The 23,360-nt window shown below is 55.4% G+C and overlaps 2 protein-coding genes across 4 annotated transcripts in view; both read left to right on the top strand.

Moving 5' to 3' along the window:
• Positions 1-491: 491 nt before the first annotated feature.
• Positions 492-16,558, top strand: SLC4A9 (solute carrier family 4 member 9; the record flags this gene model as incomplete). The annotated part of the gene is given in 23 exon segments (XM_079542219.1): positions 492-754; positions 2,236-2,396; positions 2,575-2,718; positions 2,836-2,897; positions 3,248-3,405; positions 4,693-4,780; positions 5,069-5,223; positions 5,835-5,951; positions 6,163-6,337; positions 7,232-7,365; positions 7,490-7,761; positions 9,411-9,466; positions 9,583-9,765; positions 9,904-10,017; positions 11,302-11,463; positions 12,290-12,468; positions 12,654-12,726; positions 15,087-15,155; positions 15,819-15,992; positions 16,082-16,282; positions 16,286-16,330; positions 16,332-16,467; positions 16,470-16,558. Coding segments are annotated over 23 exon segments (3,210 nt in total).
• A 1,276-nt stretch (positions 16,559-17,834) lies between these two features.
• ANKHD1 (ankyrin repeat and KH domain containing 1) overlaps positions 17,835-23,360 on the top strand; it is a gene marked incomplete at both ends in the record, with an annotated part of 101,301 nt that continues 95,775 nt past the window's right edge. For all 3 annotated transcript variants that reach the window (XM_079542462.1, XM_079542461.1, XM_079542463.1), the window contains one exon: positions 17,835-18,113. In XM_079542462.1, coding sequence (XP_079398588.1) covers positions 17,835-18,113 — 279 coding nt within the window. The remainder of the gene's footprint in view (positions 18,114-23,360) is intronic.

The following is a 23,360-nucleotide window of genomic DNA, read 5'->3' as shown; positions in this document are numbered from 1 at the left end:
AGGGTTCGGAGCCACACTGCTTCTTCCTAGAACATAAGAGCAGGTTGTGATTGGCCTCAGGGGCAGGTGCAAGTGCTGTGTGTGACATTTAGCTGGGAGACTCACACCTCATCCTCTCTACCATAGTCACAGAGTGATGGCAGCAGCTGTCTGCATCATGCTCGTGTCTCTTGCAGTGAGCCAGGTGAGTAGTGATGGGCTGTGCCATCCGTCAGCCCAGGTTTGATGCAGCTGGTGGCAAAGCTGGGTTCCCCAGTCTTTTGCCCAGATGGACAGCTGGAGCAGCGGGAGCCACTGACACCAAGGCCTTCAGGGCTGGCCACTGTGTTTTGATAACACTGTTTGGGGTTTGGCTCCTGGCTGTTGGTCTGCAGCCAGTTTGAACTTGCTCACAACTTTTATAAGGGTGTGATGAGTGAGGTGCTGCGAGTACTGGAAGCTGCAGAAAGCAAGTGCCCAGTGGTGCATATGGCTCCTGGCTGCTCTGCACAATGAGAGCCGAAGTGCCTGGGCTGGCCGGCACGGCTCCAGCTGTGCAGCCTGGGCAGGGAGACTCTGCAACCCATAGCTCCAAGCTTCTCCGCACAGCAGTCAGCCACAGCATCTTCTCACCGAGCATCTCCTTGGCAGCTAAGCGCATCAGTGCCATCCTGCAGCAGGAAGAGGTGGGGGACCGAAAGTGGCCACCACTGTTTGTCCAGCTCAATGAGCTGTTCAGCACTGCGTCAGGCCTGGCGTGGAGAGAGACAGCTAGGTAGGCAGTGGGCAGCGGGCAGGGCCTGGTGGCAAAGTGGGAGCGCGGGGGGAAGCCTGTAAGTGCTCTGCTTGGGGGGTGCCCCAGGAGTGCCCTACACTGTGAGAATGCTCGGTTTGCTTTGCTGCCTCTAGTGCCTGCACTGCGCCTTCCAGGAAACTCTTGTTCCTGATTTTGAGTGACTCATTTCATGTGAAATCTTCTGCCCCCTATGAGGGCATTGTGTCAGGCTGGGTGCAAATGGCCACACTGTCTTTTCACAGCATTCACGTAATTCTCTTAGTTCTGCTTCTGCATTCCCTAACTCTTCAAGTCCTTGGCAGCAAGCCAGTTGTGGGAGCGCTTTGCTGTCTGGCTGGGCAGAACTGAAAGCACTGTGCTCTGGGAAATGGGCAAAGAGGACATCATGGGAAAGCTGGGCAGAAGGATGTGCTCTGCAGGACATTTGCGTCAGAGGTGAAGCCTGGGTGCAGTGTGAGCAGTCAGCGGTGCTGGGCAGCTCTTCCTCAGGGCAGGGGATGCATCCTTCCCACAAACCACTGGTGGGAAAGGAGGTGCACCGCTCACCTCAGAGAGCTGGGGCACTGCAGGTGTGAGAGGTACGTGGCCATGATCCCAGTGCATGTGCTTTGAAGCCCGGGGGGATAGTTTGGTTTCTTTTCCAGAGCAAGCAAGAGCGGCCTGTAAAAAAGGCTTGGCCAGGGGTAGCACTCCCAGTGTGAATCTGTGCTGCAGTGGGAATGCAGCAGTGGAGCAGCAGAGCAGAGGAGCCAGAAAATGGCTCAGATGTTCAGGGCAGCAGGAGTCAGAAGCAACCAGGGGCAGAGCAGACTGCCAGGAGGGCAGGTGGGGCATGGGGAGGGCAATGAGATCCTGGGCAGGTGCACAGCAGAGCCAGGTCCATCCCAGTTCTGGTGTGGGGCATGTGGAAGCATGTCTGGGAAATGCCACCTCACCATGCTGTCCCTGTGCAGCTTGACAGCGATGCCTGAAGGAGACACGGAGGTGCATGCTGGCAGTTCCCATGCAGCAGCGGCTCTGCCACAGAGCCCTGCAGGTCTGGAGCCATGTGCCTGAATGCTGGGGCTCTCCCAGCACCTCCCCGTGCAGCTGTGCCCCAGGCAATGCCCTGAGGCCTGGCAGCAGGCTCTGCTCCGAGGGGTGGCCAGCACTGCCCTGTGCTGGGCACGTTTGCCCTGTGCTGCATGCCAGTGGACAAAGGGAAGCTCTGTGTATGCTGCTCTGCAAGGATTTGGCACAGCCTGACCATGACAAACTGCTCCAAACACTTTTCTTCTGACTGCCAGCACGCACTGCTGGCCCTGGGGCTGGGTGGAATCCCTCCGGCCAGGGGAACAGAGCAAGGTGTGGAGCAGCAGGGTCCTGTGCCCAAGCCAAACTTAGGGATCTGTGTTCCTGCTGCTCAGCACAGGACACCAGAGCAACATTCCCTGCTCCTGACTGTGCTTCTTTCTTGGCAGGTGGATTAAATTTGAGGAGAAGGTGGAAGACGGAGGGGAGCGCTGGAGCACACCTCATGTCCCAGTACTCCACCTGCACAGCCTCTTTGAGCTGAGGACGTGTCTGCAGGAGGGGACAGTGCTGCTGGATCTGGATGCCCACAGTTTCAAGGAAATAATCGGTATGTGGGTAATGCAGAGAAATGGGATGGGATGCTCCCGGAACAGGAGCCAGCCCACCAGGAGATCTCTAGACAAACCAGTGACAGAGGGTACCTGGATCCACCAGCAAAGAGGGCTTTCCCCAGAAGAGCCCCATTGTTGGGCAGAGCTGGGGCTCAGCACTACCTTGTGTTGCAGAAAAAGCACTCTCTGCACAGCCTGATGTATGGGATCCTGAGCTGCAGGACTGCCTGGCAGCTTTGCTGCTTTGCCAGCCGCTGCACCGAACCACCACAGCCCCGCTGCGTGTGCTCACAGAGCTCAGCCTTGCTCCCTGCAGAGGTACACCTGGCAACACAGCAGGGGCTGGCATGCTGCTGCTGCCGCCCTTTTGGGACATGTACCATGCTGACCTTTTGCTTGTGCATACATTTTGCTGCTTGTTCTGTTTTTTTGCAGAGAAGGCCAAATCCTGCCCTGAGCCCAGAACCCAGTTCTCAGAAACGCCTCTCAAGGAGCAGGTAGCGTGGGAAGGGCTGGGCAGATGGATCAATGGTCTCCATGGGAGAAACAGTTTTTCCAAGAAATGCATCAGTTTCTTGGTCTCAGACCCTAAATGAGCTGAAAAGCTCTGTCCACAAATGGCACAGAAAGGTTTTACAGGTCAGGACCTGTGTCTGTCACTGCAGGACGCAGCCTCCGTGATGTGTTCTCGCTGGGGGAGGCAGAGAGCCCCCAGGCGAGAGGGCTCAGAGGGAGGTGGCCTGGAAGGGGGGATGAGGGGGACCATGGTGTAGATGGTGAGGTTGGGATCTGAAGTTTGGTCTCAGTTGGCTGTCCCACATGGGCCTGACTTTCCGTGTCCTTTCAGCTGAGAAACCAATTTAAGAAGAAGCTTCTGCCAGGGGCCGAAGTAGCCAGCGTTATGGTTGGGGAAGTCGACTTCCTGAAGAAGCCATTTCCTGTCTTCCTTCGCTTAAGAGAGGCTGTGACCCTTGGCTCACTGGCTGAAGTTGCCCTCCCCAGCAGGTAACTGGAGCACACAGAGGCCTTGTAGCCCTTTCTGCTGCCAGTGTCCCTCCTGCCTCCTGCATCCCTTAAGCTCTGTGCCTTGGTGCACAGAACAGCCGTGGGGGCCCAGCACCAGTAGAAAGACCTTACCTGGTAAAAGCAATGGAGAAAACACCTAAAGCCAAGTACAGAGCCCGCATACAGTCCCAGAACCTCTACTCACTGCCTCCCCTTCTGCATCCTGCAGCACCTCAGGGGCACTCAACATTGCAGTGGGGATACGCCAAGAGCAGTGTCAGCGCTGTCAGGCAGCCTTGGGGCACAGACCCAGTGCTACCCCTATATGGGCTCTGCATTCATCCTCCTCCCTATGGGCCTCTGAGTGCTTTCCACTTACTCCTTGGGAGCATCAGTGATCAAGGCTGGAAAGAGACGCAGATTTCTAGGACTCTCGCTCTCTCTTGCCTAGCTGCCCTGTGGGGGTGCTTTCCAGAGCTTTTGTCCGGGGCAATGTGAGCAGAGAGGGTGAGGAACAGGGACAGGAGATGTTTTTACATGGTATCATTTGAAGCTGTAACAAGAAAATGTCAGTGTGACTCTCTGAAGTGAGGACTTCCTTAGGAAGCACCCTAAGGAGGGGTAGGGATGAGGATGGACATTGCCACCTCCTGGTCACTCAGGCCAGAGCGCCCGTGGTGAGCACGCAGGGAACCGAGCATTCACTTCCTGCGCTCTCCTTAAAGGGAAATGTATGGCTTTGGGGTCGAGACAGACCCATGCGGAGTCTTGCTGAGTGCCATTATTTAGCTGACAGCAACTGTTCTTCATGTGTTTTCCGAATGGCCCTTTTTCCTCTCTGGGTTGGAACGGGATGGAAGGAGAGCTCGTCCCTGCCCTCCGTACCCTAAGCGCCATTCCCCTTTGCCTGCCCTCTGAGGTACAGCCAGCATGTTGGGGCTACCTCCCATTCAGATCCATCTCTTGGATATTAACTCTCTAGTTTTCCCATAGTCCTGATGCACGTACATAGGTCGTTACAAAAGTGATGCCTCCTATTTTTTTCCATCGAAACTACAGCAGATACAAAGAGCACAATAACACAGCTTGATAGAGTCTCAGCTATAGAACACTTTTCCAACACAGTCACCACCATTAGCCAATTTGTGCAGATGAACCCACTCACTCCCCATATGCTTAGCAGACTGCCTGCAGAGCACCTGGCAGCACACTGCCTGCCCTGAAAAGGAGCTCCCTTAGAGAAGCTGCTGGTACTGCAGTGTTCATGGGTTGCTGTCTTGTCCGCAGGTTTCTTTTCATTCTGCTGGGCCCTCAAGCCAAAGCGAAAGCCTACCATGAGATTGGAAGGGCTATGGCCACGTTGCTGACAGATGAGGTGAGCCTAACACAGCAGCTGTCCTGAGCACACAGCAGCAGAATGGCTGAGGATGCCAAGGCTCCTCTTCTCTGCAGGCTGCAGCAGAGGTGGCCAAGGACAAGGTGGGCTGGCAGCTTTCCTGGCCCAGGATAAGAAAACAAAGGATTTGGGTGGTTATAAGGTCTGAGCACATCCATTGCAACTGACTGGATAGGTGCCTTCCTCGGTGGTGTCTACATACTGGGAGAAAGGCTCTGATTAGCTGAATGCAGGAGTTGGTGGCTAATCCACTGCATCTCACCACAGCTCTTCCAAAGGATTGCCTGGCAGGCTAAGCACCAAGAAGACCTCATCGCAGGGATTGATGAGTTTCTGGATGAACTGACTGTGCTTCCTCCTGGAAAATGGGACCCCAGTGACCGAATTCCTCCACCACGCTGCCTGTCGTCCCCAAACAAGAGGTATCCTGGGGGGAGGGCACCCACAGCCTTTGTTGGCTCCTGTGGTCCCAGTTGGAGACCTCTGCTGCAAGCCTGTGATGCTGAAATCATAGAATCATAGAATGGTTTGGGTTGGAAGGCACCTTTAGGAAATCTGGATCTCAATGGGGGTAAAGCTATCCTAGGAGCCAGCCTTTGTCAGTGAAGTATTCCTGGTCAAGCCCCTTTGCAGCTCCAGCTGATGCAGACCACAGCTATGGTCCTGGTGCTGTTAGATCTGCAGTCCCACTTGGCTCTTGCCAGTGAGGGAGTGGCAAAACCATCCCATGCAATGTTCAAGCAAGAGCTGCTGGGAACACGAGGCCTCAGCACCTTCCAGCAGGACACCTCCTGCTTTGCCCAGCTCTTTCATTACTAGTCTGTATAGGGTTGGTTCAGGGGCTGACCTGCCAGCTGGTGGAGATATCTTGTCCTCATCCTACCCCACCTCATTGCCAGGGAATACAGAAGGTGCCTCCAGCCCTGTTCCCTCTCCATCCTCCCCATCCTTGATAGCATCTTCTTGATGCATCGATGTCCTGAGGGCTCTGGTCTGTAGCCCACCTGCTCAGTCTCCCCTGGCTCTGCCTCAGGATCTCCATGCACCTGCGGGAGTGGAAATCTCACTGCAATGGGAACACAACTGCTGCCAAGGACAGGCCTAGCCTGGCCCACCTGCATACCAGTGAGGAGCTGGAGAGGACAGGAAGGTCAGTGCGTGCAGATGGGAGCAGGGTAAGGCCTTGCCTGCTACATCAATCCTGGCTTCGCTGGGCAGATCGCTGCTGCCAGGGCCACATCCTCCTCCAACCAGCACCAGCCAATGATTCCAAGAGAGGACTCTGCTCTCTGGTGATGGCCATAGCCAGCTGGAGGGTGCTCAGATCTCTGCTGCCTCTTCTCCTCTCTGGGCTGCTGCAGACTCTTCGGGGGACTGATCCAAGACATCCGAAGGAAGGCATACTGGTATCGCAGTGATTTCTCTGATGCCATGCACATCCAGTGCCTCTCAGCAGTTCTCTACATCTACCTGGCAACGGTCACCAATGCCATCACCTTTGGGGGCATGCTGGGGGACGCAACAGCCAACATGCAGGTCAGTGTGCCTTGGGGTGCCAAGTTGGGTGTGGGCTGTGATGCAGAACAGTGGGCTATGTGGGGTTTGCCTGCAATCCTCAGGGCAGGGCTGCCTGGGGAGTGCCACATGGAACTCCCTGCTCATGCACTGCTCACCGAGGCTGCAGGGCCTCCTGCAGCACTGCTCTCCATTGGCAGTCCCAGAGCACTGGCTGGGCCTGGGCAAGTGTAGTGCTCAAATCCATCCCTGCAGCCCAGAGTCCTGGTGCCCAGGCAGGACCCTGCACTCTGTTCTACAGGGGTCTGAAGGAAGGAGGCTGCTCTGAGCATGACCTGCAGGCACAGGCATGGCTGGCTGTGTGCTGGGGTGCCAAGCATTCCCCTCAGCAGGCTTTGGGAAGCTGTGGCCCCTGGTGTAGCCCCACTTCTTCAGCTCCACACCTGAGCCACCTCAGGACCTGTGCTCACCACTGGGCTGGCTTTGGTGACAGCTCAAACGTGAAGTGCTGGGGTGACTCCTGGAGCAGCGGCTGGCCTCTCGGCACCTCTCAGACTCCTTCCTCCCTCCTTCAGTTCAACATACTGACATCACTTGTGATTGGGGTGATGTCACCTGTAGTCAGGGTGACAGGCCCTGCAGCTTCAGCCCCAGGCTGCCTAGTTCATCTTGCTGTGGCTACAGCTCTGAGTCTCTGAGTGCTTGGAGGAGAGCAAGGGTCCACAGGTTCTCCCCGAGCAGAATCACCTCACACCTGTAGCCAGTGGCAAGCCCACATGCCCTTTGTCCCCTCCTTCCTGCCTGTGGGGCTGTCACCCTGGTACCTGTCTTTCTGCTGGCTTCATCAGGCAGACAGCACTGTCCCCCTGGCCCCACTGCTCACCTGGTCCTGCATTCCATCCCTCTGCACTGCAGGGTGTACTGGAGAGCTTCCTGGGCACTGCCTTCGCTGGTTCCATCTTCTGCCTCTTCTCCGGCCAGCCCCTGACCATCCTGAGCAGCACCGGCCCAGTTCTGGTCTTTGAGCGTCTCCTCTTCTCCTTCAGCGAGTAAGAACTGAATGAGGGCATCTCCCCAGGTGGCAGCCTCAGCTGCACCATCCGTGGGCTGGGCACAGGCTGCCTTCACATGGCTGAGTGCCACAGTAAGAGTCTGGGCCACTCTCCCCACTAGGGACTATGGTCTGGACTACCTGGAGTTTCGCCTTTGGATTGGGCTCTGGGTGGCCTTCTTCGGCTTGGTTTTGGTGGCCACTGAAGCGAGTCACCTGGTGCAGTACTTCACCCGCTTCACTGAGGAAGGCTTCTGTGCCCTCATCAGCTTGATCTTCATCTATGACTCTCTAAAGAAGATGCTGAGCCTGGCGGAAGCCTTCCCCATCAACTGGCACTACCGGGCTGATGATGTGACCTTGTACAGCTGCACCTGCAACTTATCTGTCCCAGGTGAATGCAAGCTGCCTGTCACAACTCCTGCCCACACACTCAGCATGGCCCCTGGGCCAAGTCCCTGCACAGTGCTGGTGGGCAGGGTGCTGGGCTGTGCACACAGGGCTGTGCCTTCATAGGGACAGAGCTCCAGCATGGTGGCCTCAGTGCTACCTGCTGCGCATTGGTCTCCACAACTCTATCAGAGTGGCACAGGGAAGATGGAGGATGTGGGCATGGCAGGAGGTGATGGTCCCAGGAACCACAGGAGCTAACTGTGGCCCCAAGGAGCACCACAGTCCCTGAGAATGATGAGGAATGTCTAGTTCAAGAATGCCTCACAGCCGAGAGGAGGGAGGCTGTTCCAATCCTACCCTTACCTGCCCATCCATATTGGCACCTGGTGCTCCCTTGGCTTTGGGCATCCTCACACCTTGCTTAGGTGTAGGCATAAGGGTAAGCAGTAAGTTGCATGGAAATGTCACCTCGTCCTGCCCTTGTACCAGTTGGAGACAGACCTTTCCCAGTGGGATACAAGAACTACCTTCCTGCCACTATCTGCCCCACACCAGGGACTCCTGCTGAGCCTCTTTATGCTGCAGGGTTGGTATCAGGACAAGAGCACCATCTGCATGGTATCCCCAGGCATCCCCACCTGGGATGGAGCACCCTGACGAGCACAGCCCAACTCCCAGTGCCTGTTGCAAGCATCTAGCCTGTCGCTCTTGTCCCCAGGTGTACTGTGTCCCCTGCCTGTGACCCTAGGTCAGGCTGCTTCCAAAGGCTTATCCCTTTTTTGGGAGTGGCACTGCCTGTTTCCCTCTGCCCCCCGGCTCAGGCAGGGACAGAGACCTGCAGCAGCCTGGGGCTGTGCTTCTGGAGCCTTGACAGTTCTGGGAGTGGGGTGAGCTGCAGTTCAGCTCCTGCAGTGTGGGGCCAGAGGATGTGGGGCACTGGGGAGCCCAGCAGACCATTCAGCACCTCAGCACACTTTCTCCGTAGTCTGTAATCTGGTCTGTAATTCAGAGGGTGTTTCATGGAGTCTGAACAAGATGTGTCTCTGCTTCCATGGTGATCACCATGTCTGCAGGACCACTGTGGCAGTGGAGCCATGGCACTGTGCACCTGAAGCACCAGTGCTAGGCAGAGCTTGGTTCTGCTGTTGACTGTTAGTGTGCTGATGCTTCAGCCAAGCCCTTTCCAAGCCTTTATGACCCCAAAGGCACAACTTTAGGCTGGAAAATTTCACCTTGAAGGACTGCAGTTTGGCCAACTTCGGGACAGCTGTTAATGGACAGTAGGAATTGCTGAAGGACTATTTTAGCACAACAATAAGGAGACAACAGTGAAGAACTGTGAAGGATGTGAGGAAGACTTGCAAAAGTCTGCGAGGGACTGGGCCAGGGATGCACCCTGGAAACCTTGACTCTGGTGCTCCCAGGCATCAGCCCTGGCCTGGTGCTTGCCCAGAGTATCCAGCTGCAGGCCATGCTCTCCTGCTGCCTGGTGTCATTCTCATGCCTCAGGAGTCCCACATGGCCCCACCTGGGTAGCCAAGCCAGCTCAGAACTCCTGGGAATATTCTGGGGACAGGGTACTGGCTGCTTGGTGCCCGGCTCTGCAGCCCCATGGCTCCTGGGGCACCGACTCCCTCCATTGCCTTGCAGGACACGTCACAGCAGGCAACAACACACTGTCTCCTCCAACTACAACCCTGCAACAGGTACGGACCCTTCTGGGAGGGGACACAGAGCACCAGGCTGTCCTCACTGGCCCTTTGGCTCCAGTGGCACATCCCTGGCTTATTTCCCCACCTCCACCCTTCCCACATCCCCACAGCCTCCTGCAGCCTTATCCGTACTGAGCCGGGCCCAGTGCCTGGGCCGAGGAGGCCACCTCCAGGGGAGCAGCTGCCCGTACGTGCCTGACATTGCCCTCATGTCCTTCCTCCTCTTTGGAGGCACCTTCCTCTGCTGCACCACGCTCAAGCACTTCAAGAGCAGCCGCTACTTCCCCACGGGGGTGAGTGCCCCCCGGCCGCCTCGCTGGGGCTGACCCTGGGGTGTTTCTGGGGCTGTTGCGGATGGTCTCTCTGCCACAGCTGCCTGGGAATGGTCCCGGCCAGTGCGGGTGAAAACCTCCCTATCTGTGGCATTGCAGTTTCGGAAGCTGGTGAGTGACTTCTCCATCATCCTGGCCATCCTCATCTTCTGTGCCATCGATGCGGCTCTTGGTCTGGAGACCCCCAAGCTCCTGGTTCCCAGTGAGCTGAAGGTGACCAACAGATAGAGAACCAGGAACACTATCAAAGAGCAGCTGGCTCAGCAGCAAGCCTCACACTGGTTGCATGGCTGGGCTGAACTGTCAGGGCAGGGGCTGCTGTGGCTTATATAAGGCCTCCAGCGCAGCCTGGAGCAAGGAGGATTTGTAGAAAAACGGAGCCTTTGCTTGAACTTGCCTGCTCTTGGCCAGCCTGGGCGCATCCCACATGCACCATGGGTGTGTGAGGGCTCGCCCTTGCCGGCAGGAGGCTGCCAGTTCATCTTCCTGGCTTGTGAACTTTCTCCGGCATTGTCTAGCTCTCGTGGAGGTCTTGGAGAAGAGAGAAGACAGCAGGCTTCCTGGAAGAGCTGGTGTCTGACCTACTTGCCCCCAGCCCAGCCAGACCCAGTGCAATGCGAGGAGGGCTGGCCAGCACTGCGAGCACTGATGTGCCAAGCTCACTCAGGCTTAGATGGCAAGCCTGGCAATGCTCAGCTCTGTAGGATTTGCTTTGCAGTGCTTCTGGGAGCTTGCCTCCTCACCTCTCCCCGTAAACAGCCTGGCTGTGCCTGGCTCCCCAGCCCGCCTTCCCCGAATCCCACTGTGCTGCCAGGCTGGTGTACTCTGGCTGGACATCGCAAGCTTTGCTGGTGAACCTGCCCCACACTGCTGCTGTCTGCCATCGATGTGGTCTGGGTGGAAACGCACAGTGGACTTGTTGGCATGACTGCCCTGCAGCCCTTCAGTCCTATGTTACTGCCCCACTGCATACAAGAGGTTGGGCCACAGACAATCCTGTGGTCTGTAAATGGCCTAGCCTGGTCCTGCTCATGCAGGACAACTTTACGCTACAGCTCATGCTGGAGCAGGAGTTGTGAGCTCAAGCCTGGACTTGGGCTCCCCACCCTGGGTGTGGAGAGGGATTGGCAGAGCAAAGGATCATGCTTTGCTTCTTCCATGAACTGGGCTGTAGTCCATGTGTGCTGCTACTGCTTGGGCTCTGCAATACACCCCCTTCCACCCACGGCTCAAATGCTGCCCCTGTAGCTTACCCAGGTGGGCATGTGCTGTTCTAGATGTGCCCAGCTCTCAGCACCAGCTCATGGTGCCCAGGAGTAAGCTCTGCTGCAGTGGGTGTCTTGCAAGCTGCTGGGTGAGTCACACTCCCAAGGAAGGAGCATCCAAGGGCGTCCATCTTGATCCAGCTTTCGTGCCCATGGGCTGGTCCCTTTGCTCTGCTATGCTGCAGGCCCTGTAGGCACACATTGACTAGCATGATCTTTCTGCCTTCTGCAGCCCACAAATCCCATGAGGGGCTGGATCGTCTTCCCCTTTGGAGCCAACCCCTGGTGGATCTGCCTGGCATCTGTGGTGCCTGCCATCCTTGTCACCATCCTCATCTTCATGGATCAGCAGATCACAGCTGTCATTCTTAACCGCAAGGAGTACAAACTGCAGGTGAGCAGAGCCCAGGGGTGGAGGGGTGCCAGCAGGGTGCAGGCTACAGATGGGGAACACTGCTCTACTCTGTGTGTGAGCTCTTGCCTGGGCCAGGCTGAGCAGACAGGGGAGAGCTGGCATTGGCAGTGCCAATGTCTTGCTGTGTTGGCTCCTGTAGCAGCGCAGCCCTTGCCAGGCAGGAGGGTGTGGGACTTGCTGTGTTGGGGGTGTCAGCCCTCCCACCAGATCTGGGGGTGCCCCTGAGTCTCTCCCTCTGCAGGCATCCCCCCATGCCTCCATCACCCACTGCAGGAGAGGCTGTGGATAGGACTTGGTGGGGGACAGAGGGCATAGGACATTGCTGGGACAAGCCAGCTGTAGGCTGCAGACATCTTCAGGGCTGGGCAGCATTGTGGCTGATCACCAAGAGAGTGCAAATATCAGGTTGTAGGCTGGCCCTTGGGTGTTTCTGACTCCATCTGAAGGTTTATGATACTTACAAATGCTTTCAGATACATGCAGGACCTGGCAGGGCTCCCGCCACACATCTGCCCAGGACATATGGACATATGGCTCATCCTGTCACTGTGAGCTGTGGGGCATAGATGTGGCTCTGCAGGGCTGAGGGACAATGCTCACGGCACAGTCAGGCAAGATGCCACTGCCTGGCCTTGCCATGTGCTCATCCTTGGCTTCCTACCACATCCACCACCCACCCTGATGGTCAGTGGTAGCCCAGGCCCTGCTGTCTTCTGCGACAGTGTCCTGTTCCCATCATGCTGGGAGGGCCTCCCAGTGCTGCCGTGCCATGGGCTCATTCCCGGCCATGCTTCCCTCTTTGCAGAAAGGGGCAGGCTTTCACCTGGACTTTCTCTGCGTCTCGCTGCTGATGATTGTCACCTCTGTGATGGGCCTCCCCTGGTACGTGTCGGCCACTGTCATCTCCCTGGCACACATGGAGAGCCTCAGGAAGGAGAGCACTGCCTCAGCTCCAGGCGAGCAGCCCGAGTTCCTGGGCATCAGGTATGGCCTGAGCTCTGCCACACAGTGAGCTGCACCTCATCTGGCCTGGAGCCTCTACTCTAGGGGACTCCTGCACCTCTCCTGCCCACAGCAGTGGCACCAGGGGACAGGCTGCTGCTCACGCAGACTGATGGGGGCTGTGGGTGCCTGGGAGAGCCTGAACACTCCTGCACTGTTGTCCACAGGGAGCAGAGGTTGACTGGCCTGGTGGTCTTCATCCTGACGGGAGTCTCTGTCTTCATGGCACCCATTCTCAAGGTATGGAAATTGGCTGCTGGTGTTGGCCTCAGGGTGTCTTTGCCTCCTTTCTGAAGTGGGCAAGGTGCACTGCAACCTGAGTGGTTCCCAACCCCACCGCTCCTCCAGCTGCAGCACAGAGAGACACACCTAAGAAGGAGCACTGCACTGTGTGGGAAGGGGTCTGACAAAGGCCAGAAGGATTGGCTCAATTTCTGCAAGGCAGCCCCAGCAGCTGGCTCACAGTTTTCCCTGAGGAGCCAGTTCTGTCCCCTGCAACCTTCTGTCCCATCACCAGAGCAGTGCCAGCACTTACTCGGCACTGCAGTGAGAGTGGCAGAGCTCCAAGTGTACTTCTTGCCATACCTGGGTCACTTGAAAGTCGGGTCCCTTCTCTAGCATCATCTCTGTCCCCAGACCTGAGGATGGCAGAGAAACTAAAGACCAAAACTTCTTGCTCCTCCCGTTACAGTGGGAGGCTGCCTGTGAGGCTTCAGCTTGGAGCTTGGTCGATGGGGCTGTGCAAACATTTTGTTAGCCCCAGGACCAGCAGCTGCCTCCCAGCTTGGGCAGGTGATGAATCTCAAGTGGTTGTCTTTATGCCAGGGAAGCTGGCCAAATCCTAGGCATTTCTCACCCACTTCAATGGCAGCAGAAGGTGATGTCCCCTGCCTCACAAGGCCTGGGAGGAAAAACAGAACATGCTGAGCAACTGGACGGCAGGAATCTGGCTGGATATGGGGAAATGTGCTTGTGAAAGAGGGGTTAGACTAGAAAGCAGCCCCGAGGTGGCAGGACCTGGATGCGAGGGCAATCTGGCTGTGACATGTCACCCCATTGATCACCAGAGTTGATTCAGCTGATCTCACTGGCTAGACAGGAGCTAGGCCAACCTGCTGACATAGTCTACCTAGATCTCAAGAAAGCCTTCGACACTGTCTCCTGCAGTATTCTCCTGTATAAGCTGGCAGCCCATGGCTTGGACAGTTACACTCTTTCCTGGGTAAGGAACTGGCTGGAGGGCCGGGCCCAGAGAGTGGTGGTGAATGGAGCTGAATCCAGCTGGCGACTGTCACAAGTGGTGCTCCCCAGGGGTCGGTACCGGGGCTGTCCTGTTCAGTATCTTCACTGATGGCCTGGATGAGGGCATGGAGTGCACCTTCAGTAAGTTTGCAGATGATACTGAGATGGCAGGAGGTCTTGGTCTGCCTGGGGAGAGGCAGGAAGGTCCCACAGAGGGATCTGGACAGGCTGATTGCTGGGCGCAGGCCAGTGGGATGAAGTTGAACAAGACCAAGGGCCGGTCCTGCACTTGGCCACAATAACCCCAGGCAATGCCATAGGCTTGGAGCGCAGTGGCTGGAAGATTGTGTGGAAGAAGCGGACCTGGGAGTGTTGGTTGATGCTCAGCTGAACACGAGCCAGCAGTGTGCCCGGGTGGCCAAGGAGGCCAATGGCATCCTGGCTTGTGTCAGAAATAGTGCAGCCAGCAGGAGCAGGGAGTGATCATCCCTCTGTACTCAGCTCTGGTGAGGCTGCACCTCAAGTACTGTGTCCAGTTTTGGGTCCCTCCCTACAAGAAAGAGATGGAGGCCCTGGAACATGTCCAGAGAAGGGCAGCAAAGCTGGTGAGGGGTCTGGAGCACAGGCCTTATGAGGAGAGGCTAAGGGAATGGGGGTTGCTCATCCTGGAGAAGAGGAGGCTCAGGGGTGACTTTATGGCTCTCTACAGCTGTCTGAGTGGGAGGAATCTCTGTCTCTGGAGGCGTTCAAGAAGTGTTTAGATGTTGTACTGAGGGATATGGTTTAGTGTGAAATATTGGTGATACGTGGATGGTTGGACTGGATGATGTTGGAGATCTTTTCCAACCTTGGTGATTCTGTGATTCTACTACCTTCCATCTGGCCTGCAGCTCCACACCATGCCAGCCAGGGGACAGCTTGGTGTGCTGTTTCACAGAGCTGCCTGCTGTCTGTAGCTAGGCCATGGCCTTTCAGTCTCTCATCCCAGGGCAAAGCATTTGCTTTATCAGACACCCCACTATTTATAAATCCAACGCTGTATGACCCATTTCCAAGTGCCTTGGTGCCTTATCTCCAGCCTGGGTTACTCCCAGCTAGAAAGCGGGGCAAGCATCTCAGAACTTGTGTCCCCTCTCTGAAGACGGTGATGTCCTTGCATCAGTTCCTATCATAGACAGGAACACATCCAGTTGTAATGCCCTTGGAGCCATAAGATAAGCAAAAAAACATGAAATGAAATTGTGCTATTCAAAGAGAAGAAAACAAACACTGCATCTGTAAATACGGACTGGTCTTACAGGAGGCATAGCTTAGATAGTGCAAATTCCCTGCTGAAGCCTCACCCTGGTGTTTTGCAGTATATCCCAATGCCGGTGCTTTATGGGGTCTTTCTGCACATGGGAGTGGCAGCTCTGAACAGCATCCAGGTGAGTGGGACTGCACAGAGCATGCATCTGGATTGTATTGGGATACTCGTGGGTCTTAGGGAGGAAGCGCTTTGCTCAATACCAGCTCACTCTGTGCAGTACAGCTCAATGCCTTGAATTTGGACCTAAGATTGGGCAGAGGGAAGGAGTGGCGTCTGGGTTGCTGGGGAGCATGAATTACTCCTGCACTGGTGGATCAGGTAGTCTGAGTGAAGGAAGGGGACCAATGGGTGGCCCAGAGCAACTCTCCACAGCTGCAGGATGTCCCCGCAGCAGCTCTCTGATTTGCCGACTCTGCCCTCTCCTGCTAAACCCTGGGCAGGGACAATCCAGGCTCCAGAAATATCTACCTCTTTTTTCTTTTTTTTTTTCCCTAAGCATCTGCCTGGAAAGAGTTTGTCCAGTCATAGCCAGAGGCCATAGCCCCAGGTTCTGTAGCACTGTTCAGATCAGCTCCCCTGCAACAGATCCCATGAGCAGCCCTGGCGACAGCATGGAGTGTCAGGGCAGAGGGCTTGGCCTGCCTAGGGGGCAATCACTGGCACCCCTCTGTGCTAGGCAATGGGGTGGTCACAGCAGGGAGGTGGGTGACAGCTGACTGCAAGTGTATAAGCATCCTTTCTCTGTGCTGTGTTTGACAAGCCTGCTATCCTCTCCCTGCAGTTCACGGACCGAGTGCGGCTGCTTCTGATGCCTGCAAAACACCAGCCAGATCACCTCTACCTCCGCCATGTGCCACTGCGCCGGGTGCACCTCTTCACCTTCATCCAGCTGCTGTGCCTGGCCATTCTCTGGGTCATCAAGTCCACTGCGGCTGCCATTGTTTTCCCAGTGATGGTAGGATGTCTCTTGTAACCAGGCTGGTTAAAACCCACTGACCTGCAGTCCCCTGGCCCATGCTGACTTATGCTTTGCCTTGGCCCCAGCTGCTGGCCCTGGTGGGGATCCGGAAGGCACTTGAGTTCATCTTCTCCCTGCATGACCTGAGCTGGCTGGATAACATTATGCCTGCAGCAGCCAGGAAGGAGGCAGAGGGGAAACCGCGCAGGAAGCAGGAGGAGCAGGAAAGCAACACTGGTGAAGAGGTGGGTGATATCCTGGGAGCTGTGCTCTTTTGCAGCCACCCCTGAGGAATCTGCGGTGCAGGGGCTGCACCTGGCCAGGGCACGCAGCTCAGGCAGCAGCCCGGAGATGCAGGAACAGCCAACAGCTCCAGCACAAGATGCCAAATCCAGATGGAATGGCACCAGAGCTGCGGTGCTTTCATCTAGGGAGTGGCCGGGGGAGTGGGGACAGCAGCAGAGCTGGCACGCTGGGCCATGGGCTCAGCACACCCTGTGCCGCGGCAGCTGGTCGAGCAGCTACAGGAGCTGGATCCTGTGGGCACGGCTGCCGGAGGGTGACTGGGAGCGCTGCAAACCGCATCGCCCCCTCGCTTCTCCTTCAGTCTGAGCTGATGCATCGCCAGGGACGAGAGATCAACATCTCCGTGAATTAGGGCTGCGGCCGGGACGAGGCAGAGCAGCCTGGACCAGACCTGCTGCTCACCTCCCGCTCAGCACCGACACGAGGCCCGCTGGCAGGTACTTATTGCCTCCGCATTGCAGCAGGCCCCAAACCTGCGCTCGCTCCGCTCCGTGCTGAGCCCCGTGCCCCAGCTGTGGGCAGCCTCGCTCTGATCCCGGCCCAGCTCTCGGCCTGCAGGCCGTGCGGCCCCGCGGCGTGTCGGTGGATTGCAAAATCGCAGAATCACAGAAACACCGAGGTTGGAAAAGATCTACAAGATCATCCAGTCCAACCACCCACCCATCAGCGATAGCTCTCACTGAAATTACAGGATGAAGATAATTGGCATTTGAATAAACCATGCTTTGACCCTGCGCCGTTCTCTCGGCTCTTCTTTCCGGAGGGAAAACCGCGCACCGGCCCGCGCCCGGCCCGCGCCCTGCTCGCACACCACCCGCTGACAGAGGCCACGTGGCCGCACGGGCGTCGTCACCGGCGGGGCCGCAGGTGACGTGAGTGACAGCGTGTGGGGCCAATCGCGCGCTCGCTGGGGGCGGCGGGGCGGGCCGCTCACGGCCGGGTTACGCGCATTGACGGGCAGCGCCGAGCGCCAGTGGGCGCTCGAGGCGGGGGGGCGGTGTCGGCTTCTGCGCTGACGGAGCCCTTCAGAGGGCGGCGAAAGGGAGGGGAGGGGATATGCCGCGGCAAGAGCCAATCGGACGGCGTCAGACAGCGCGCGTTGTGAGCGACGGGCCTTCTAGGCAACCAGAATCTCGGGTTCTCGTATTACCGTTGTTAGACAGCTCGGCGGCCCAATCGTCGCCCGAAACTCAGGCGGGACGTGTGACTGACGTTCCGAGTAGCCAATCGGCTCCCGGAAAGTTCAGGAAGCGAAGCCAGGGAAGCGGGGCGGGGCAGGGGGCTCAAACTGCCTCGGCGTGTGCTCTCAAGGCAGCATGCTGGGAACGCGTGACGTCACTCAGAGTGGCGGCAGCGCGGCCCAATAGCGCGTGGCCGTGGGACGCCCCAGGCCAATGGGTGAGGGCAGCGCGGCGGGTGGGCGGTGCGGCGGCGCGGCCGGGTAGGGTGTGAGAAGTTAGTGGCGCTGCTGCGGTGCCGTGAGGGACGGCGACGGCTGGGCTCTGCGAGCGGTGGCGGCCCCGGATCAGCGCGATGCTCACGGACGGCACCGCCGCCCCCCTCGGCGACGAGGAGATCGACTCGGTCGCTCCCCGCGCGCCGCCCGCCGCCGAGCCGCCCGCCGCGGCTGGGCCCTCCCCGCTAGGGCTGAGGGCCGTGCGCCTCTTCGGGGAGGCCGGGCCCGGCGGTCCCGGAGGCCCCGTCGCGCCCGCGGCCGGTGAGGCCGCCCTCGACTTCAAGCTGGCGGCCGCCGTGCTGCGGAGCGGGGGCGGCGGTGGAGGCTCCGGCAGCGACGAGGACGAGGTGTCCGAGGTGAGCGCTCCGCGGCCGAGCCCGGCCGCCGCTTTCTGACAGAGCCGGCCTCCCGCCGCGCCCGGCCGTCGCCGCCGGCCCCGGGCGCTCTGCGCCGACCCGCCCGGCGCTGGGGGTCGCGGCCCGCTCCTCTCTCCGGCGCTGCGCCCGCCGGGCCTCACCGCGGCCGTAGGCGTGAGCGGCCGCACCAGAGCCGCGGGGGCGGGGTCCCGGCGCCCGGCACGGGGCCTTCCGCCGGGGCCGGGGGACGGGAGAGTGGGGTCGGCCCCGCCGCGGGTGGGCCCGGCCGTTCCTCTCCGCCCGGGCCGGCCGGGCCCTGCGCTCGCGGCCTCCTCTCGGCGAGCGGAGTGTGGGCGCGGGCCGACCTCAGGGAGAGGTTTCCATTTGGAGCCGTGTTCCGAACGCTAGGTGAGGTTCTTCCGCGAGCGGAGGGCATCTCTTCTGCCGCGGGAACGGAATGAAGCCTACAGCCCCCAGTATTGTCGCGCTGGGCTATGGTGGGGGAATCCACGGTTCCCAGACTGCTGAATTCCCGGTAGGTGCGGCTCTGTGGAGTAGAAGTGGTCTTTGCCCGACGTCCTCGTTCTGGAAGAAATGGAAGAGGATAATGGAGGTGTTTCCCTTTGATCTGCCAAACCTGTGGAGGGTTCCAAGGGAAGGGCGTGTGGGAGGGACTGGAGCCCTATTCCTGCCCAATTGGAGCATTTTGGCTCTTGAAACTTGCATCTGGGACTGCTTTGTGTAGCCTAGGAAGATGTGGCCTCATCTGTGCACTCGTTGCACACCAAGGGGTGAATCTGACTGCCTTTGTTGTCAATTAGAAAGAAGTGCTAGGATTGCAATCACTGCTGTAGCACTTAATGTTGTTTTAGTGGGAGTTGGGGGAAAGTGGCCATCACTTGAAAGCATGTTGTAGCTTCGGTGTTTTGTGCCTCTGTGTGCTTCTGCAGGATGAGGAAGATGATAGCCAGTGCAATATGAGGGCCAGGAGTGGGTACTTAAGTGTGCGCACATGTTTCTTTGGAGGAAATGGAAGAAGAGGAGCCTACATCTTTCCTCGTATGTCTAAATTTTCTCCCTTCCATTGTTCGTCTTTTGCCCAGCCCAGCTGAGCTCTGAATTAAAAAGTGATTAGACTGACAGAGACCCACATTTCTGCTTTGCTTGTGGGTTGACACTGGACACATAAGTATGCTCAAAATCTAATGATCAAGCACATAAAACTCACTTGAGATGAATGATAGCAGTCTGGTGTTGTGAGCATGAGGTGGTACAGGATTACATGTTGAGTGGTCTTCCTCTTTTGGAAAGGTGGTAGGCCGGTCTGGAATGGATAGCACACAAGTAACTCAGGAGTTTCCGCTGCCTGGGATGTCTTTTATGTCTGCGGGCTCACATGTTAATGTATCCTTGAAAGTGCAACAGTAGTTACAGAACCTGGAAAATGATGTGGAATGGACTATGTAACAATGTTTGTTGCTCTCCTTGCAAGATGGAAATGGTGGAGCTCTGCAATTCTGTTTCAGCTCACCCTATTATTTAAAGGATGTGAAGATTGAGCAGCTCAGGTGTTCATGAACATTCAATTGGTCTTCTGAGTAATAGCAATCTTTAAGGTAGGAAGAAAAAAGAAGTTTCACAGTCAGCTGATAAACTAAAATTGTTTGTTTGAAAAATCTGAGAAGAGCATTTTTTGAAATGTATCATCAAAATTAAGTTGAAGTTAAGGCACTTGGAGAATTGCAGAGTGCGGTTAGAGGAGTTGAGCCAATCTCTGAGACTGAACTTGCTTGGGGGATTCTTGGGTTTTGTGTCTCTGTGTGGAGCAATGTGCAGAAGAGACATGGATGGGAAAGATGTGTTTTGAGTCTCTCCAGCCTTGGTAGGTTGTGGAATATGGTTGTGAGGGCCAGAAGTGAATTTTCCATTTTCTTCTGTGAGTGTGAGAACTCAAGAAGCACCTGTTGCCAACGTGCTGTGGACTTTTTAGGGTTTTGACTTTTTGCCTTTTTTTGTCCTGGTTGTTTTGTTTTTTGAACAAAGACGAGACAACTGAACTATTGGGATGGAAAACTGCAGTTCTTGAGAAGCACTGCTTTGAAAACCCAGTGACTGCTTGGACTGTGGTCTCGTGTCATGAGTCACTGATCTGGGTGTATGCCTTCAGCTGCTACCACTGTGTGAAATTAGTGGGAATGAGAAGGGAGAATGAAATAAATAATGGGAGCGTTTCCCATGAGGCCCTAATCTGTGCTCTTTTCTCTACTTTTGAAGCCATGAAAATCATGGTGCAGTGTTCTGTAGGCTGTGCATCGGTATTTGGTTTTTGTTTCTTTGTATTAGTCTGAGTGTTATATGCTTAAGTAATTAGATTTTGTTAAAATGGCAGATTGAGTAGAAAAAAGTCATCAGAGAATTTCAGGAAGATGAGTATAATGAAATTTTTATCTAGAGAAGGTAAAGAGCAATAATGTATTTTAGCTTAACTTTTCAGAAGATGTATTGTGTTTCTTAAATTGGGTTTTCAGGTAGTTTTGGTAAGAATGCTGTCCCGTTTTTGCAGGGGAGGCCAGTGAGGAGTGGGAGCTGTGTTTATCATGTGTTGCAAAATGGAGAGGAATGATGCAGCCTTCTGGTGTGGCAGATCAGTGCCTGCTTGCGAGAGGCACCAGGCAGCTGCTTCAGCTGCTTGGGAAAGCAAAGGCTGGACAGGCTGGTGTGTGACTGAGCTGTGAGAGGTCTGTAAGGAGAAATTCAAATGGAGTATTTTCTAGAATTACTAGTTAAAATTATCACATGCAAACAGAAACAATTGCAAGCTGAAGCATGCCTTTGGCCATGGAAAGAGGAGGCCAGGAGGCTTTCTGCTGTTCCTGTGTAGAATAGAAGGGAAGCCATGGTTCTCTGGGTGCTTGGAGAGACTTCCAGTTGTGTTCTAAGCAGCAGAGTGGCTCTGGCCTCGGTTCTTAGGAAGCAGTTTGGGATTTGGATGCAGTTGGCTGCTTGCTTGGAGTGAAATTTTGGTGCATCCTTGAGTGCGTTCTTACCAGGCCTTGTGAGTTCTGCTGGCACTTAACAGTGGTGCCAAAGGCATGAGTGCAAAGCAGGCTCTGTGATACTGGTTGCAGAGCCTGCAGGTCAGGGTGAAGGCATGCTGTCAGGGCAGTGATTAATAGTGCACGTATGTGGAATCCATAGGGTCCTCAGTGATGGAAGACTTCCGGCTGCAGGGCGTGCGGACTTCTACCAAACTCTGTCTTGGAAGAAAACTGGGCCGTAGGCATGTGGAGCTGAAGCAGGTGATAAATATGGCGCTGTTAGTGCTTGCAAGATTGTGTGGTTTGCTGATCTGTTGTGAATCAAGTATGGGAAGCCAGCTGTGGTGACAAATGTTCTGAAGGATCTCAGAGCTCTGTTCGGTACGTGGCCTTTGGGCAGCAAGTGCCCCTGTGCTCCTCAGGGCTCAGCTGCCCCATACCAACCAGAGCCCACCAGCACACGTCTCGGGCTCTTTCTCCAGAGCAGGCCGCCTGCCTCCTCCAGCTTGCCTTACTTAAGCTTCTACCTATTGCATAAGCCTCTGGGGATATTTACACAAAGCATAATTAAAAATCAGACATAACATACCTCCTACAATGGGCAGAATTATTAGTTGAATGGCATGACTCCAGATCGGTTCAGTACTTGGGGATTTTGTCTGGGGCTTAAGTAATTTTTTCACAAATTCTAGGTATTTTAACTTTAAAAAGATTTTTTTGGGGGGTGTTCAAGATAAATGCTTTGTTTTAAATTGGTAATGTAATCTATTAAAGTTATTGCTATGTCAGTGAACCCTATTAACATGGCACTGCTTAAGTGGTCTAAACAATGTATGTCTGACTTGAGGTTAATTGAATGCTTACAAATTTCAGATTTATTTTATTATTTAAAATAACAGAAGTAGCATTTTCTGGACCATAAGGAATAGGAATTCAGAAAGTTGATTCAAATGAAGTTAAGCCAGGCAGAAAAGGCTTTCCTCTTTCCTCTGAAAATTTATCAGTTGGTGTTTTTCAGAACAAAATGGAAAACCTTCTGAAATTATTAATTGATAGAAGCATGGTGGGATAACAGGGTGAGATTTCTGAAAGTATTCAGAGGCTTCATAATGCTAATAGCCATTTAATAGTGTATTCCCTCCTGCTCAGCCTGATTAGAATTGCAGAATATCCTGAGTTTGAAGGAACCCCTACGGATCACGGAGTCCAACTTCTGGCTCCATGCAGGAACGTGTGAAAACCAGACCACAGGAGAGCGTTGTCCAGATGCTTCTTGAACCCTACAAGTTCGGTGCCGTGTCTGCAGCCCCAGGAGCCCACTCCATGCCCACTGCCCTCTGGTGCAGAGCCTTCTCCAGATTTCCTGACCATCCTCCATCACAGCCCCGTGTCAATCCCTCGGGTGCTGGTTCTTGGGAAGTCCTGGTAGTTGTCGCCGTTACTTTGGCAGTCTGACCTGTGGTAGCCAGAACCAATCTGTTGACTTGTAGTTAATACTTCCTTTTCAATAACACTTAAAAATGAAATGATTTCTAATAGTTCTTGCAGTGTTCTGGTTTCCTTTCAGTGCACCTTGACCCAATTGACTACATGGCCTAAGACAAATGTCAGCAACCTTTTTAATGATAGCTATAGAAAATAGATATGTGAAACACTACTATATAGTTATGTAAATATGCAGTGCATCCCCTTGTGAAGACTTACCAAAATTTAGCAGAATGCCTGTATCTAGTTACAGGTTTCCACATGGGTGCAAATTACTAGTTACTGTCTGGTAAAAGGGGAGAAGGGTCCATTTGGGCACTAGTGAAAAACAAGACTACAGCTGGCAAATGAGAAGACTACAGCTGCTCTCCCTTGGAATTGGCATTGGGATGCTCTCCTCGCTCCTGTCCTCATCTCAGAAGATTCTGAGATAGAGCTGTGAAGGCAGCAGGGTGATGCTGCTGCGACATTGTCCTGTGTTTAGAGGTCAAGCCATCCTTGTGACATTCAGTTAAGAAGAGTAGGTGTGGAGGGAAGGGAAGTAGGCGCTCCTTCTGCGCATGCGCACAGCCTGACCTTTACCTGGGAGCAGCTACCTTACTGGCTTGGCGTGTTTGGTGAGGGAGTTCAGAACTGGGTTCTAGCCCCTGCAGGTGAGAAGGCTGTGTGGCTTTGATCTTAGTAGGTCATTTTGAGTTCTTGTAACGTATGTGAAGATACTTCA

The sequence above is a fragment of the Tetrao urogallus genome, assembly GCF_951394365.1.
Source record: "Tetrao urogallus genome assembly, chromosome: 14".
In the NCBI taxonomy this organism is placed as follows: Eukaryota; Metazoa; Chordata; class Aves; order Galliformes; family Phasianidae; genus Tetrao; species Tetrao urogallus.
This window is presented reverse-complemented; position numbering and strand designations above follow the sequence as displayed.